The 1,635-nt window shown below is 35.3% G+C and overlaps 1 protein-coding gene across 3 annotated transcripts in view; it reads left to right on the forward strand.

Annotated features, from left to right (window-relative positions):
- The window catches only part of LOC119592553 (ELMO domain-containing protein 3-like), an 11,960-nt gene that overhangs the window by 8,275 nt on the left and 2,050 nt on the right, over positions 1–1,635 (forward strand). For all 3 annotated transcript variants that reach the window (XM_037941422.1, XM_037941420.1, XM_037941421.1), the window contains exon 5: positions 115–238. In XM_037941422.1, the coding sequence (XP_037797350.1) occupies positions 115–238 (124 nt within the window). The remainder of the gene's footprint in view (positions 1–114; positions 239–1,635) is intronic.

Consider the following 1,635-nt stretch of genomic DNA (forward strand, 5'->3'; position numbering starts at 1 on the left):
GTGTGAGATGTGAAAAGTATGGACATGATATAGGTCCTGTATATATAATGTCTATGTATATATAATCCTTGAGAAACACTTATATTTGAATGCAGTATTTATTTTGCTCGACAGGGATCCATAAAACCCACTCTTGAAAGAAGGGGAGTGAACGGTCTCTTCAGGACAATTTTTGGGCCCAAGAAGCTAAAGGCAGAATTAGTAGATGAGAGAAACCTTCTTTTTGCAATTGCTCAGTGTAAGTATCCTTTCATAATCTTTATATTACTTTTCTTTATGCTGGTATCTCTTTTTCCCCTCAGGACCTCCTAACTCTCCAGTTTAGTAAACAGGCATGATGTTTCAAATTTCACTGAAGCTCTTATCACACTAGCACGCTTTCTGTCAATTTTGGCTTTTCGTATGCATCTCGTGCATGCGGAACACCTCTCAGATGAAGATGGCAGTAACTTGTTGTTTTATTAATTTCTGTGGTTTTATTACTAGATAGCTTTTACTCACAGATAAAATAAAAGCTCATCTAAATATAACCTGTTCTCATAGTATGTTTCTTTTACAGTGTAGTAGTCTCCTTTACATTACAATAGTTCTTTAAGATAATATAATTTGTATGTGATTCCTGATATCTAACTTGTTTGTTTCCATGGAAACTGATGATTCTCTGCCAGACTTATTGTGTTAGACCATACAGAAAGTTCATATGGTAGCATAAAAATTGACAGGAAGAGTGCTAGTGATATGACCTTAAGGCAGGCTTTGATATTTGCCCATTGAAGAGCTAAATTTTATGCATCAGAAAATCTATATTTCATTGCCATATCTCAAATAGAAGTAATCAGTAAAGTGTAAAGTTAAAAAAGTTACCATATAAAACAGGAGAATGTGTGTTTGCATGTTTTTATATATCTCTAGATGTATGAATAATAAAAAGACAATGAAACAACAGAATATTAACTCTCACCCTGCATTTCATTCACGATAAGGTTGGGTAAACACGATTGTTCATTGGCTCAAGCAGAGGTGGGTACAAGAAGAGTGCGGGTGTAGAGGGTATCATGAGTTTCGCTGAAGAAAACTTGCCAAGTCATATCAGATATATTAGGGGACACTATGTACTTGCCATTCATAAAGAAAAAGTATTTGGCAAAAAAAGCCTGACAGTTTTTGATCATCGTGAGTAGGACTGTGTGCACATTCAGGGAACAGCCATGATCATGGCAAATAGGGCTTCATTGGGTTAATTAGTTATTGTGCCTTTATGTTCACTGTGTTAAGATTAAAGAACTTTATATTAGATTAAATATATTGGAGTGATTCTATGTAAAAATCCATGGCCTCTGTAAGAGATGAAGAGAAAGAGGTATGTAAGTAGAATAAAAGTCAAAGTCAAAGATTGTAGCTATATTGATTTTACTGTAATTAGTTCTAGTATTTTCATTTCCATTTTAGTTATAATTAAGTCGTCTCAGTGTAGGAAAATAGTAAATAATTGACACAAAGGTTAACCCATAGCTGCCAGGAATGTGTAATGGCCACTTGACTTTCTGGTTTGCGAGTTGTTTATGAGCCCCACCAATGCTCAGCCACCACCGAGCAGGCACACATGACTTGACTTCATTTCAGCTTTCTTGGAGT

This window comes from Penaeus monodon, chromosome 30 (assembly GCF_015228065.2).
Source record: "Penaeus monodon isolate SGIC_2016 chromosome 30, NSTDA_Pmon_1, whole genome shotgun sequence".
NCBI classification, from domain to species: domain Eukaryota; kingdom Metazoa; phylum Arthropoda; class Malacostraca; order Decapoda; family Penaeidae; genus Penaeus; species Penaeus monodon.